The sequence below is a fragment of the Boleophthalmus pectinirostris genome, unplaced genomic scaffold (assembly GCF_026225935.1).
Source record: "Boleophthalmus pectinirostris isolate CB_2022bp ecotype Guang Dong unplaced genomic scaffold, ASM2622593v1 HiC_scaffold_15, whole genome shotgun sequence".
NCBI lineage: Eukaryota > Metazoa > Chordata > Actinopteri > Gobiiformes > Gobiidae > Boleophthalmus > Boleophthalmus pectinirostris.
This window is the reverse complement of record NW_026571070.1, coordinates 25,367,745-25,381,012: the sequence shown is the minus strand read 5'-3', so window position 1 is coordinate 25,381,012 and position 13,268 is coordinate 25,367,745. Positions and strand designations below refer to the sequence as shown.

At 38.6% G+C, this 13,268-nt stretch overlaps 1 protein-coding gene across 2 annotated transcripts in view; it reads left to right on the top strand.

Annotated features, from left to right (window-relative positions):
• The window catches only part of LOC110165532 (RNA-binding Raly-like protein), a 207,526-nt gene that overhangs the window by 82,897 nt on the left and 111,361 nt on the right, over positions 1-13,268 (top strand). The window contains exon 1 of one of the 2 annotated variants that reach the window (XM_055150956.1): positions 3,196-3,350. The exons of the other annotated variant lie outside the window; for it this stretch is intronic. Within the exon in view, the coding sequence (XP_055006931.1) occupies positions 3,314-3,350 (37 nt within the window). The 5' untranslated portion in view covers positions 3,196-3,313. Of the gene's footprint in view, positions 1-3,195; positions 3,351-13,268 lie in introns of those variants that run through there. 2 annotated transcript variants of the gene reach the window in all.

Sequence of the window (13,268 nt, the reverse complement as noted above, 5' to 3'; positions counted from 1 at the left end):
AATGAAACAAATGATCTTCCATAGACGTGTTGAGTGGGCGTGATTGACAGACGGATTAGCCAATCAGAGACACACATCTGGTCTGTCGTATTAAAACATGATGACTAATGCGCTCCTTTGTTTCACACGTGTAAAATGAGATATTGTGGTGGATTTGCCAGGCAACAGTATCCTAAGAGAGTTCTAAGAAAATATTTTGTTCAGAACATGAAGGCATATTGTGTTTGTTACCAGTGATTCATCCAAAAAGATTGTGAAATAGTCAACATAAAAAAATCAATTTAGGGGGAGATATTGGTGCGTCAGTGGGCGATTTGATACTTTAACAGAACGTGACCTTGATCTGGTGTTTTTGTAAGGAGAAAAAGAGTTTGGTGGAGCCATTACACAAGAGGGTGTATGAGGAGCAACCCTAGCTAAAGTGTTAAATGTAGAGTAGCAATTAGTACTGTTAGTGCTTCATTTGTGGTAATTAATCTAATCTAATCTAATCCAATCTAACTAATGTAAGTTATATACCTTTATTTTGTACTCATCTTTGTTCAATGAATAGATAGCCATATTTTCATTAGTTTTTTTTTTTTTTTTTTTTTTACTACATAATCACCCTAGTCAGTAAAATAGACTGTATATATATATATATATATATATATATATATATATATATATATATATATATATATATATATATATATATATATATATATATATATATATATATATATATATATATATATAAATCGACATAGCTAACATTCTAGCCGCCACATTCCAAATAGGAAGTGTGTGTGGGAGTGCTACCAGCTCCATCGAGTCTGGCACCAATTGACTGTACATAAAAAATTGTCACAGTTCTGTTACTGCTGCAGTGAGCCTCGTCATTTTGATCTTAAAATGTACATATTAACCCATTTTACATGATCCTGGTGGTTTTATTTTGCCCGAAAATAAATTCCTCCATCCATCCATCCATCCATCCATTTTCTTCCCCTTATCCGGGGCTGGGTCACGGGGGCAGCAGTCTGAGCAGGGTCTCCCAGACTTCCCTCTCCACACACACTTCCCCCAGCTCCTCCAGGGGGATCCTGAGGTGTTCCCAGGCCAGCCAAGACATAGTCCCTCCAGGTGGGACATGCCCAGAACACCTCTCCTGGGAGGCGTCCAGGAGGCATCCGGAACAGATGCCCGAGCCACCTCAGCTGCTCCTCTCGATGTGGAGGAGCAGCGGCTCTACTCCGAGCTCCTCCCGTGTGACTGAGCTCCTCACCCTATCTCTAAGGGAGCGGCCAGCCACTCTGCGGAGGAAACTCTTTTCTCTTGTATCCGTGATCTTGTCCTTTCGGGCATTACCCAGAGCCCATGACCATAGGTGAGGGGAGGAACGTAGATACATTTTTATTCTGTCCTATTCTTATACCAGCAGCCTCGATGAGTTTCATTTGGCTGGATGGGTGACCTCAACAAAAAGTTATATCTAGTAGGTAAGTACCTACATGATTTTTTATTATTATTATTTTTTTTTTACTTTGAGTAGATTCGACTTGACAAGTAAAATGATCTTACAATAGAATAAGTGTGTCAAGCAGTTTAAGATTTTGTTTCTCCTTTTAAGTGCAGAGAGTTGTTTTTCTTATCTTCAGTGTAATAAGATGTATTCTTATTTTAACTACAAAAAGTCTTGTTCCACTGGTAGACCATTTTATTTGTCAATTTGATTTGTTCACTCAAATCAAGATAAAACAGTCTTAAATCAAGCAACCTTTCTTAACTTAGCTAGCTTGTACTTTTTGCAGTCTACGGTCATTCCAAGATGATCCAACTCAAAAAGCAGCACAATAGTTATTATTATTGTGCAGCTTATTGCTATAATTAAATAGATTTGAGTTCTAATTCTAATATAATGTGGAATGGACAAACTTTTTAAAGTGCACAGAGAATGCCAACAGGTCATGCAAGGACCCTCACAAATCCCCCCGAGTGCTGTATACAGTAGCAGTAAACATGAGATAAAGGCCAAAATGCTAAATCTCCCATTTGCATGCTCTGTAGAGGCGACACCCATTCCATCATAATCTCTTAATAGCCAAACTGTTCCTCTGATTATATTATGGAGCACATTCATCATATTAATACATGCACTGGTAAAGCTATAATGTGGGCATTATGCAAGCCATAAAGAGGCTCGCGGGGAAAAGCAATTATTTAAGAGAAATTGCTTATAGTGATGAAGATGGAATGCACACTCCGCAAACAGCCTTCAGGAGCGCTAATGTCAATGCTAGGGTAAGCCATTTCTAAAGAGTTTCACCCTTTAGTTTAATACATATAGCTGTTGGAATTATTAGTCTATTAAAGCTAGTTTTTTGCATATTTTTCTCCAACTATTGACCATCAGGGCTTTGGAGATTGGCCATATGGCGAGGGTGCTGTATAATATAAAATATCATCGTTAAAAGTTAATTTGTAAAAACAGCTGTTTAAAAATCATCTTGGAGGCTTGCAATTTACAGCAATGTTTCCCAAATTCCGAAATTGTTTTAATGTGATTAAAAAAAAAAAAAAAAAAAAGTTTCACTCTCCATATTTAGTTTTACCTATATATTTTGAAATTTATCTATGTATAATATTTATGGAGAATGGCATTTTTCATATTTATTTATTTTTTGCTCAATATTTATTTTTTTATTTATCTGTGTTTGCAATTTAACTCTTTTGCAGTTTTAGTCTAAAAACATGCTAGCATAGAATGGGTCAAATAAAATAGTGTCAATTTTTATGTTGTTTTTTTTTCTCCCCTCATTTGTATAATATTTATGGAGAATGGCATTTTCATATTTTTTTTGTTATGTTTTTTTTTTTTTGCAGTTTTAGCCTAAAAAACACGCTAGCATAGAATAGGTCAAATAAAATACATGAAACTACGGCTATTACAGGACGAGTCTATAAATCTTGCGTAACTTTTTGTTGCTCCTTAATCAACACAGTAACGTCTAACCAAACTCTCTTCACAAGTATTAACATGTAAAATGCTAAAACGTCGCTTACTTTTTCAATTTCTAGTATCTGTGTTATGTTATAAACCAAGAGTTGAGTAACCTACCTCCCCCTTTGCTGGACCACACTTGGTACGCTCCTCGCTCCTTTAGCAGAGGCTCGTCTTCTCCGCGTAAAGCCTCATTTGAGCCCATTCACAAACTCTCAATCCTCTCTCCTCCGTGCACCGCTGCTGCTCCAGTCCTCGCTGCGCCTCCTTCGTCTCCTCTCCACCGCGCCAAACCAGACCGGACCGAGCGCAAAGCTGGACCCGTACATAATGACCATGTACAAGGGGAAGCGACGCAACCATCGATGTAAGTTTGCGTCTTTTTCGACATTTTCCCTCTTTCTTTACGCGCCGCGCTTCTTTGATAGTTGATTTTTACGCACGCAGCGAGTCACTCCACGGTGTTTATACGCTTTTGAAGGCGGTCTTTTGTAGAGATGTTGTTGACACAGGTGCACACACGAGAGGTTACGGATGAAAAGTCCCGGCGCGCTTTGGTTCGCTTAATGTCCTTAGATCGCCCTCTTCATTTGCGAAGAAGTGGCTGGCTACAGTGGGGTTATTTGGAAAAGACTCGCTGCACCTGCTCGGCTGCTTATGTTTGGAGGCGACATGAATGGTGGGAATTTGGGGATTATATTAGGTCAAATCAGTGTCTTCCTTTTAAATGTATACATCGTTTTAAAGGTGCAATGTGTAACTTTTCTGGAGGAGGGTACGCCACTTGCCTTTCTCCTTGGAAATGTTGTTGTTCTGCCTTATTTAATAGGTGATCAATCTTGCAGTTATTCAGTTGCAAGGGTTTTGTATTGCAAAAAAAAGTGGGTTAGCCTCTCCACAGATCTGACCTGTAACTTGCCCTGGTTAGAGTCACCGTGGAGAAAGATTTGTTTAAGTATACCATTGAACCGTAGGGTAGCCGCCGTGAGCATGGAGACACTTCCGGCGCCATTGATTCTGGCTCCAATTTATTTTACACTGAAAGCTTGTTTACGCTTGCAGGTAAAAACGACAAAATATTTTATCGGAAGTGCCTTTTGTTTAGACGGTGATGGCGTTTTTGGGGCTTAAAAACACAAAAATCTGAAACCACCCTCCAGAGTGGAAAAGTTGAATACTCTCCACCGTAGCATTTCCGTCTACACTGCCCAAGCCGCAAAATTCTGGTCAGATCTGCTCACGTCGCGTACGTATTTACATCATGTACATCACCACCTAACGTCACCACCTAGCCGTTCTGGCATGCATATCCAATCGAATCCACATGTTTTTGCATCACCGTATGCACGCAGATTTCCTCTTGAAAATGCTTGTCTAAACGTTGAATAAAAAGTGAAGACACAACACAACTTTTGCGTCTTCTATTCAGACCGTCATCATATAAACATAGCTTGAAAATGGTCATGTCTCTCTGAAATGGTTGCGGTGAGCCTTGTTTTGGTCTTAAAAGTTCATATTAACCTGCTCTATGTGATTCTGGTGTTTTTATTCACTATTTATCCATAGAATAAAGTCCTATTCCTAATATGGTACTTGGCTCCAAATTCACTCCTATAACTGCTGACCTTGTGAGCTTAATTTAACTGGAACTGAAGGCTACGGGCGACGTCACACTCCTTTAGTTCACTTCTTTATACAATCTATGCTCTAAACACAGAAAAAAATCTCCATGGAGAAAGGTAGGTGACTACTCTCCAGATAGGTTATCGTACTTGTTACTTGTTTAAGACAATAACATCAGATATCTTACAAATATGTCACAATAGTTACAATGTAAACTACATTAGGTTGTATTAGATATTTAAATTTCATGACATTATTCATTCATAATTCAATTGTACCACATATAAAATTTCACAAATTATGCATTCGGCCCAAGGACACGATGTCAGTAAATCCCAATGGATACATAATGCAATATATATAGTCAAGTTTAATGTCATACCTAGAAGCATTCCAGTCCAAGCAACAACACTTTAACAGTAGGAATTCGCAAAATCCCCACCAGAAAAGTAGCCAGGCTGGCCCCACCTAGTGCCTCCGCTCAGTTTCATTTCTCTCCAGCGACTAGGTCAGGAATCGGAATACACTAGACAGTTTGCAAGAACCCCGGAAGTGCGAGTTTGGACACCAGGAAGCAATACATTCTTTGTTGGCAATGATTCCCTAGATCGAGGATTAAAGCCAGAACAAAGAGAATGTTTGGTGAATTTTAAAAAGGGACAGACGTTATTGCCCTTCTTCCTACGGGATTTGGGAAAAGCTTAATATACCAGTTAGCTCTGTTAGTGACGCATTACATACGTCACAACCAAATAGCAGCAGTTGGTTAAATAAAAAAAAGTACCCACCGAATGTCGAGTGAAGGAATTCTAATGCTGCAAGGTCAAACGGTTTCTACAAAGTGAAACTGGCTGATGAATCAGGCTATCAGAAAAGTCCCATAGTGCACCTTTAAGCAGAATGCATTTTAATAACATTCATTTTAGCTACTCCCATCTGTATTAAATATGATTGGACTATAGAATATTGTGATACCGTCTGAAACAAAGCAATAGAGGGGACTGAATCACCAACCAGCCATCAAGCCAATTTCATCAGGCGCTATCAGAAATACAAATTGGCTATTGTCTTCATTGCTTTATGTTGTATTATCATTGTGTATGCTGCTATACCTAGCTCTACAATACAATAGAAGGTTAAGTGGTTTTCTCCTACCATAATGTAATACCATAATGTAATAGTGTGGTTGGCTTTGGACCATCTTGTTAAATGGAAGTGCATGTTAGAGCAGAGGTCATTGGATTTGCTGTTTAGACCTGCCTTGGCATTTAAGAGGATGTAATGTGTCGACGTGGCACCGGGAACTGACTCACCTGTTTTGTAAAGGATGCCGCGCAGATGGGAGGCGGGGCGGCAGAGTGGTTAGCCCTGTTACGTCTTTGCAAGTTGTCTTAGAATGGAGTCTGAATGCGATCTTATTATAGAGATGCATGTCGGTGGATTGAACCATTTAATGTCATATCCATCTTGCCCTGTTTTAATACTAGCATAATGTTGCAGTGTATAGACCATTTTCTATCTCTGTGCAAAAGGATCTGAGTTGTAATGTTGTTTCCTCATTACATTTCAGCCCTCGAATTGCCAATCTGTACTGAGCAAAAGGTAAAAAAGTATAGTCGTTAAATTGAAAACTACAGCTTTATGATATCAAGGTGAAACAGATTTTGAACTTTGGAGATATAGACAGATTTGAAGGAGGTAACAATGCTCTAACATGGGTAAAAGCTCAATTTGGTCAAACAATTGTATCTATTTTGTGTAATCTAGGACCTTCATAGGGTCTATATTACACAAAATTGATTCTTGTGAGCTTTAAGCACCTCTTCAAACACATATCCAGAGTTGTGTTTTATTTCATTCACAAATGTTTGAATAACCCTTTATTATTAAGAGTCTGTCTACACCCCCGAAGCTCAAAGTGCTCCTTTTCTTGTGATGTGGTAGGTTTCAAGTCAACAACTATATTTTATCTTTAGTTCAGTAGCAATTCCAGGGCTGAAATTATCCAAATGATCCTAGTGAAGGTGTAAGGAGTTTAAAAACACAGTGGAGCATTTCCTGTATGACATGACATGACAGAGTTTGTGTGTTAAATATGTGTGAATGAAACAAAACACAACTCCAGGTCTGTTTTGGATGAGAAAATAGCATAACATAGATCAGAAAATACTGCGAATCCAATTTTGAGATTAGGGATGGGCATTCGATTAAGTTTTCTTAATCGATTGTCGGGAGAATTAATGATCGATTTTCGATTAATCATTAACGTTTTTATATTAAAATTATCATCATTATTATTACTATCTGTACTACTAATCTGCATAAATAAACTCATCTTTACGACATATAAACCGTAACCACTGCAGAGCCACATCAGCCCGTTTGACATTATAAGGTGTTTAAAGCAGTTTTGCGCAACTCTCACAGAAACAAAACTTAAAACCGCATGGCTAATTTTGATAAACTAAGCGAAGAAATAAACAGCTCTCATGTGCTGATGCGGTCAACTTCTGTCGGACTAAAGGACATGACTCAGTGGAATACAGGTTAGTGTGACCATATTTGCGTTTGTCAAAACCAGGACACCTACAGGGGGTGGGAGGTGGGGACTCGTCATCGACATTGAGCTCCTCTTACCTGGCAAAGCTTTTTATTGTTTTTCGGTGTCCAGTGGCGGTGCCAGGGACCTCAAAGCTCACCAAGACAGAACATGTGCCTGCTTTGTACACTGTGCACATGGCCTCCCACTTGTCGGGGGAATTTCTTGTACAAGTCATCGTTAAATGCACATTTGCGTTTCGGCATGTTGCAGGCTGGCCGACTGTTTGTGTCTGCTCGCCCTTTCTGAGTGCACAGAGAGCGACGGCCAGGACAGGACGTGGAAAACGGACATGTCTGGGGAAAAAAAAACAGACATTTGGTCACCCTACGCTACGCACAGCAACCTACATTCGGTTTGTCGATTAAAAATGAACGTAATCGACGAAATTCTTAATGATCAATTATCGATTAATTGACTAATCATGCCCATCCCTATTTGAGATATGCAAGTATAATAATCGTGATTGAGATTCTGTTAAATCTCTGTTATGTCTAATTGTCAGTGATACACCCGGGTCATTTTAACTGAAAGCTCCACAGCCAATCCAGTAAAGCAGTCAGTAACAGCGTGTGGTTCGGGACAGAGTTCAGATTATGAAGGAATAAATTTGACCTATTTTTTTGTTGAATAGCACTGATTACAAGGCTTGTTCTGTTGATGGAAAAAACAAACAAAAACAAAACATTGAAAGCCATTTTTAATAGTATAAAATTGCTTCAGGATTATGATTGATGAATTTGAGAGAAAACAAATTGTGATTAATTTCTTTTTTGTCATCCAGCCATAATTCTAGCTGAGGCAGAGAGAATACATTGTGTCCACTGCTTCACAAAAGAGGTCACCGTTGGCTGGAGTTGGTTCAAACTATTACCGGCTATTCTTAAAACTCCCGTCAGCACCTTGGCCAGCTCCCCCCTTCTCCCCGCTCCTCTCCCTCCCCTTCCAGGACACTGTATCTGGGGCACAGTGAATCATGGCATCCCTGTTTAAAGCCCTCGTCCTCCAAGTAACCATGGCAATTATTAACAAGTAAACATGGAGATGCGGCGTCTTATTTTTACCCCAGGCGTCCGTAATCGCGTTATTTCTGGAACTTATCTCGCTTGACAGAAAACTTATAAGAAAAGGTCATGTGTAGGCGTGCAGTTTGGAGCTTCAGCTAAACTAGTTTTAATGAAGAAATTGTTTCTAATAACTTTCTGTTCCCTGGGTAATTTGTAGTAAAGTTCTCGGAAGTATTTTTATCTGATATATAACATTAGAACAGACATAAGAACTTTGTGGTGTCTATACTTATTTGTGCTGTATTTTTATGCTTTAAAGCTCCTATATTACGCAAAACTGACACACAGTGGGGCACTTCCTGTATTACCACATGACATCACAAGGTGGACCAGAGTGTTTTCAGTTTGAGAGAAGAACTTAGCATAAATTTGCAGGGTTTGTGTGAATGACACAAAACACAACTCCAGGTATGTTTGTGATGATAAAGGAACATTATAACATAGATCAGAAAATAGTGTTATATGAGACCATTAAAGGTTCACTGCAGAACATTTACACTAAACATACCTGGAGTTGTGTTCCACTTTGTGATGCCATGAAGGTGTAGTTTTCAAGTTAACAGCTACCTTTTACCTTTAGTTCAGTAGGCAATTCTAGAGCTGAAGTTACCCAAATTATTCTACTGAAGGTGTGTGTCCAGTTTAAAAACACAGTGGAGCACTTCCTGTATTACCAAATAACATCACAAGGAGAAGGAACAGTATGACAGTATGGGCCCTAACATATTATTGTCATAGTGCATGTTGTCTTGACTACTTCTACTCTACTGTGGCCTTGGATGGACAAAAAGGTTGTTATTTTAATACCTGATATTCAGTTTCAGGTTTCTAAGAAGTTCTACATTTTCCATTTTCTGTATTAAGTATTTTATTGCTCTTCAGTGGAGCCTGAAGTGCCCTTCACATTTTTCTGTATATATGTAAAAAAATAAATAAATCAGTCACAGAAAAAATACTTGGAATTTTCTGCAAAAGCTCTAAAGTAAAAATAAAATCCATTTTCATCTAACCACCAGAAATGTTCCACAGTCCCACATTACACTATTTTTCTGATCTATGTTATAATGTTGTTTCCTCATAGAAAACAGACCTGGAGTTGGAGTGTTTTGTTTCATTCTCACATGTTTAACACACAAACCCTGCATATTTACACAGAGTTCTTCTCTCAAACTGAAAACACTCTGGTCCACCTCATGATGTCATGTGGTAATACAGGAAGTGCTCCACTGTGTTTTTAAAATACATACACTTGAATCATTGAATAATTCCAGTCTCTACTGAAATAAAGGTAAAAGGCAGCTATTAACTTGAAAACTACCGCTTCATGACATTTTGAGCTTTGGAGATGTAGACAGACTACAGTAATAGTGCAGAAATAATGTGTGAATGAAACAAAACGCTGCTCTGAGTAGGTTTTTGAGAAGGTAACAGCATTTGTAACATGGCTAAAAGCTCACAAGAGTCAATTTTGCGTAATATAGAGAGCCTTTAAGATCAAAGCTGCTTGCCCGATCCCCCACATGAGGGAATAGTTTTTATGAATTACAAACATGAATAATAAATAATTAGCTTCCTGTATTTCTATTGTGTCAGCACAGCAGGTTCGTTCAGAGTATGTTTAATAGACTGCTTGGGATTCATTTGCATAATTTAGTGTTCAGTCTTGAGAAATTGCACATAAGTATTGTAAAAATATTCAGATCACAGAGTCTAAGGAAGTGTTCAGTTTTCATCTTTGCAAATTTGGCCTAGAGGTGCATTGTGTAACTTTTTCTGGTGGAAGGTTCGTCAAATACTGTTCTCCATGGTGATGTTATTGCTTTGTCTGGAATGTTTCACAGTATGGCATTAAACATTTCTGTCTTCGTGGAGACCAAACCAGACCAAGTTACAGGGCAGGTCTGTGAAGAGGAGACCCCACTCACAGTCAGAATGCTGTTTTTTTCTAAGCGTTTTTGAGCTATAAAACCACCTGTAATTGAATAAATGTAAGGTAGAGCTGTTTAATGTCACACTGTGGAACATTTCAGGCAGAGAGTGGCATAGAAACAAGCAGGTGACGGACCCCTCCACCAGAAAAGTTGCGCAAAAAGATCTTCTGCTTTGTGTAAGTCTGCAACGCTTGTAGACCTTACTTCTTTAAAGACCCACTTGCGTAAGTTTTCTGGTTGAGGGTACGCTTCGTCTTTATCTCCATGGAAATGTAATTGCTTTGTCTGGAATGTTCCACTGTGAGGCATTAAAGATCCTATATTACATGAAATTGACTCTCATGAGCTTTAAGCCTTGTTATAATGCTGTCTCTTCATCAAATACAAGGAATGTAACAATAATCGAAATATCGTGATATCGTACTGTCAAAGTTACCACAATAATATCGTGAGATGTGACAATATATTGAATTACAAGTTTTTCTTTTTTTAAATGCATTGTTTTATTGCAGCAACAGCTAAAAAATGATCCTTTGTCCCATTTCAGTGCAGAAAACATGAAGAAATAGCTGCTATAAAGAACTGTTTGATCTCAATTCTTTGGACTATGGCATTAATATAGCCCTAAGTCAAGGTTTTGTAAAAGAAAAAAGCAACATTTCATAAATTCTATTAGCATCTCTACAATATTGCAATAATATCGTATACTTATATGTATATCATAATTGTATTGTACCTTGTGATTTAGATATTGTTACATCTCTATCAGAAACATACCTGATGTTGTTTTGTTTCATTCACACTTTTTAAAAAATCCTTTTGACCCCCTTGTCTACATCTCCAAAGCTCAAAATGCTCTGTTCCACCTTGTGATGTCATGTAGTGGTAGTTTTCAGTGAACAGCTCCTTTTACCTTTAGTTCAGTAGAGATTATTTACACTCTGTGATTGTGAGACATTTAGATTGCAACAGAACAAACACCATTTTTCTGCCATCATCCGTTCGGTTTTCATCTTCGCAAATTTGTCCTGAGATTGAAAACGTCGCGATGCGTGACAAATACAGGGTTTGAGCATCCCCATTTTTAGGAAAGCAACGCGAGGACACAGGAATGTTACATCAGATGCCCTCCCGGTATCTTCAACCGTGTGTCAAGGGCAGCAGTGATTCTATAAAGCAGGTATTACTGAGAGCTGACAGCGTTTTTCAGCTTTGGAGCCGACCCCACTTTAAGCACAGCCTCAAATCTTCACTGTGCATGTCCGCGGGTTGGAATACAAAACATGCACAGTTCAATCCATGCTGGTGAAGGGCCCAGTTTCTATTGAATAAATCTGAAGAAATTACCCACAATAGTCCATGCCAAATGTGTATGTTAACTTGAATCTAGCTCGCGGTCGCCAAGTCAGATATTATATTAGGCATACTGTACATCATTTGAATCTCATTGTATGACGTTGTTATCTTGAAATCTAGAAATTCTCTTTCTAAAATCGTCTTTCTGTGCTATTGCTTTGAGGAGTTAATTATAAGCTCAAAGGTGTAATACCTCCATGATGGATTCTTAGAAAGGAAGCAAAGCCTTGTGGTTTATGTAGTAGAATTTTTCCACAGTATGGCAATATATTTCCATTGAGACAAGTAGGAAACACCACCAAGTAAATGTATAGGTCAGATCTGTGGAAAGGTGACCCCACTCTCAATAAGAATGTATGTATTTGAAGGCTTTTGAGCATTAAAATACTTGTACCATGTTTTTTCGGACTATAAGTGGCACCTGCCAAAAAATGCGTAATGTAGAAGAAAAAACATATAAGTCACACTTTTTGGGGGAAATTTATTTTATAAAATCAGAGACCAGGAACCAACATTTCATCTTGAAAGGCAAGAATAGAGAACAACAGACTGAATAGGTGTCTGGTATGTTAACGTAAAATATGAACAGTTATTTAGAGCATAAACAACATAACATAACAAGTTTACCAAACTCTCCATCTCACTCCAAATCACTAAATCCATTGAATTCTTCATCCGCAGTGTCACTTCTGAGTAACTCAACGACCTCCAGAGGTAAACACAGCGCCGCTTCCTCTTCTGTGTAGCTGTCGCCAGTCTCAGCATCAGCTCCAGTTAGAATTATTCCAGCCTTTCTGAATCCTGACAGGATGGTTTCGATTGTCATTGAAGTCCATGACTTTGTCGATCCATCCAATGACTTCCAGGAAAGTTGCATGGTGCACCCTCCTGGTTACCATGAAGCTGTGTTCTCCATCTCCGCTGTCCGCCAGTCCCTCACAAGTTTCTCGCTCACTCCAAATTTTCTTTCTGCTTCTCGATTACCATTTTTGGCTGCATATTTCACTACTTGCAGCAGAACAGCGGCTTTTTCTGCAGGAGACATGCACAGTAGAGGGCGAAGTGACAGTGGTACAGTAGTAGCAGATACTGACACACAAGCCTAGAGCCTCTCATGGCTGTCAGTGTGATAATTTTAGTTGCACTGGAGTATAAGTCGCAGGACCAACCAAACCATGAAAAAAAATACGTTGAATATAATTTAACAAATGCATGTTAGATCAGTGAACAATACATGTCTACATTACAAGCAAAGCAAAAACATCTCCATGGTGATTAACTTTTCCCGCACACACACCAGAAAAGTTACATAGTGCACCTCTAAAATCATGCCTTTGCAGCAAAACAATCCTTTTATGGGGTTTCTTACAATGTCATTCATTGTACTTAAATACATCCCATCAGGGGGCTGTGAAAACACTGGGGGGTAATCACGGCTAAATGCCTTTGCTGCTGTGTTCAATGTCATTACCTGATTTCATATAGAGATGGAGGATAAGGAACTCATAATAATAATATTCTACTCGCATATTATATTTTTACAAGCACAAATAGCCAAACAAGCAGATTTAGAAGGATTTTAGCGTCCGTGTGTCTAAGTGATTCGTGCAGTCCAGTGTCAAGGTCGGTCTTTTTTTTTCTTGGTCAAAAGGAGTAATTGGTTTGTTGTGAAAAGGGTACTTTCACATTAGCTTCTCTTTTACACACTT